The sequence below is a fragment of the Nanorana parkeri genome, unplaced genomic scaffold (assembly GCF_000935625.1).
Source record: "Nanorana parkeri isolate BGI_ZX_2015 unplaced genomic scaffold, ASM93562v1 scaffold333, whole genome shotgun sequence".
Taxonomy (NCBI): Eukaryota; Metazoa; Chordata; class Amphibia; order Anura; family Dicroglossidae; genus Nanorana; species Nanorana parkeri.
This window is the reverse complement of record NW_017306601.1, coordinates 948,183-950,067: the sequence shown is the minus strand read 5'-3', so window position 1 is coordinate 950,067 and position 1,885 is coordinate 948,183. Positions and strand designations below refer to the sequence as shown.

Here is a 1,885-nt window from a genome sequence, read left to right as displayed (position 1 = left end):
ATTAACATGGAAAAGAGAAGGCATACATTTTCTTTTAATTTTACTATTTAATAAATAACTCAGGCCTTGTAAAGTAGATTTTGTATAATTTGATAGCATATTTATTTGATATATGAAGAGATTTTCCTTACCTTCCTAATTCCTTCAGAAGGGCTAGAGACACAGTTGTCAGCTCCATTGTTTTTGCTAATAGTCCTCCAAAGTTCTGCAAATGTGCTGTCTTGTTCCAGAGTATTTGTTCCTTTTGCTTTAAAGTATTCATAGACTGCAGAATCTTTAACTGTACCATAAGACAGATCCATTTGTTTAGCTAAGTCTTGAAAAGTTCTGAAAAGGAATCAGCACAGAATATTTGTAAATGAAAGATTTTCTAGAAAAAAATAAATTAAAAGCGAATGAGGTTTTGGTCTTGCCCTACTCTATCAAAAGCAATAACAATTTGGTCTATACATATACTTCACATTGGCAACGTTATAAAGCCCTAATTACCACACAACATGTAACCTAGCACAGCAATTGTAAAAAACTAAAATGGCTGGCTAAGAAAAAAGCTAGCAATTGACTAATTTATTGAATACTTGTATGCAAGGCTGTTTTTACCTAAAATTCCAGAAGCTCCACCTCAAAACTTAATAAAAAGGTGGATTTTGTGTATACTAGTACAAAAACCATGCATTCTATGTGAGTTATGTTAATGATTAAGGTTCACTAATAATAATTAAAAAAAAACGTTATTCCAAAATCATGTGGTCTACAATTAAATGCTGTAAAACAGTCCAAGATCCTTCCTTATTTAGGCAAGTGTTACACAGTTAGAATTTTCATAATTTTTCACAAGAGATAAGAAAGCTGCTCTACCATACTGATTTCTCCCCCACTTCACAGGGAATCCCATGATAATATTTCTGCCAGAACCATCTATGTCAAAAACATTGTTATGACTGAATCACTGTGATACTGTGATCTTCTATGGCTTCTTTGTCATTAAGCTGGGCTCTAGCACTGGTATTCTTCACCAATTGCCATCCAAGGCCACATTGGCTTCACCACAATTGATCACATCCCTCTCAGGTTTGCTTCCATATCTCAGGTTTGTGCAGCATGGTCCACAAATACAGGAAAATTTGAATAATGGGGCACTCATATCTGTCATTAAATACAGGAGAGGAGACTGTAATTTTCACAGACCCTGTCACATGACCTAATACAATAGGTAGAGAGCACTGTATGCACAATCTGATTACACTGACCTGAACGTACAATCTGATTACACTGACCTTATCATAGACAGTTTACTTTTATGCAGGGCTTTCCAAATATCAGTGTAATCAGAAAGGTAGATAGATTATTAGAAGAAGAGGATTTTGCACCTAGTGCATTGGTTAGATTGTAGGGCTTGTTTTCGCCTATATGCCGGGAATGGAACAATTACTTCTCTTCATGTTACAAACCTAACCAAAAGGGTTGCAGACCACTAATGAGCTAAGGAAAGAACATTGTTTTACCATGCCCTTGATTACAGTGACCAAAACATGAGTCTTACAGCCTTTGATTTCCTGAGACATTATAGATTGTGTCCAGGATTTCCTATCGCAAAAAGAGAAGTACCTGAGAAGTATCTGATATGTCAGCTATAGTTGGTAAGGCTGTGGCTTTAGAACTCTCTGGAAAAGTCATATCAACAAAGCTCCTAATACACCAGCCTACACTGCAAATTTTGGTCCTCTATAGCTTTTACTTAAATAACAAACTCAAAATGTAATCCTTCTTTAAACTTTATTTTATACACATGCTTTTATAAACAATAACAAGTACTGTAACTTAGTAAAAAAGATCAACATGTAAATCCAGTTTTGTTAAGAAAAACATAATCCCGTTAGTGATA

General features: G+C 34.8%; 1 protein-coding gene across 5 annotated transcripts in view; it reads right to left on the bottom strand.

Moving 5' to 3' along the window:
• The window catches only part of GRID1 (glutamate ionotropic receptor delta type subunit 1), a 941,602-nt gene that overhangs the window by 59,777 nt on the left and 879,940 nt on the right, over positions 1-1,885 (bottom strand). For all 5 annotated transcript variants that reach the window (XM_018558342.1, XM_018558343.1, XM_018558345.1 and 2 more), the window contains one exon: positions 132-327. In XM_018558342.1, coding sequence (XP_018413844.1) covers positions 132-327 — 196 coding nt within the window. The remainder of the gene's footprint in view (positions 1-131; positions 328-1,885) is intronic.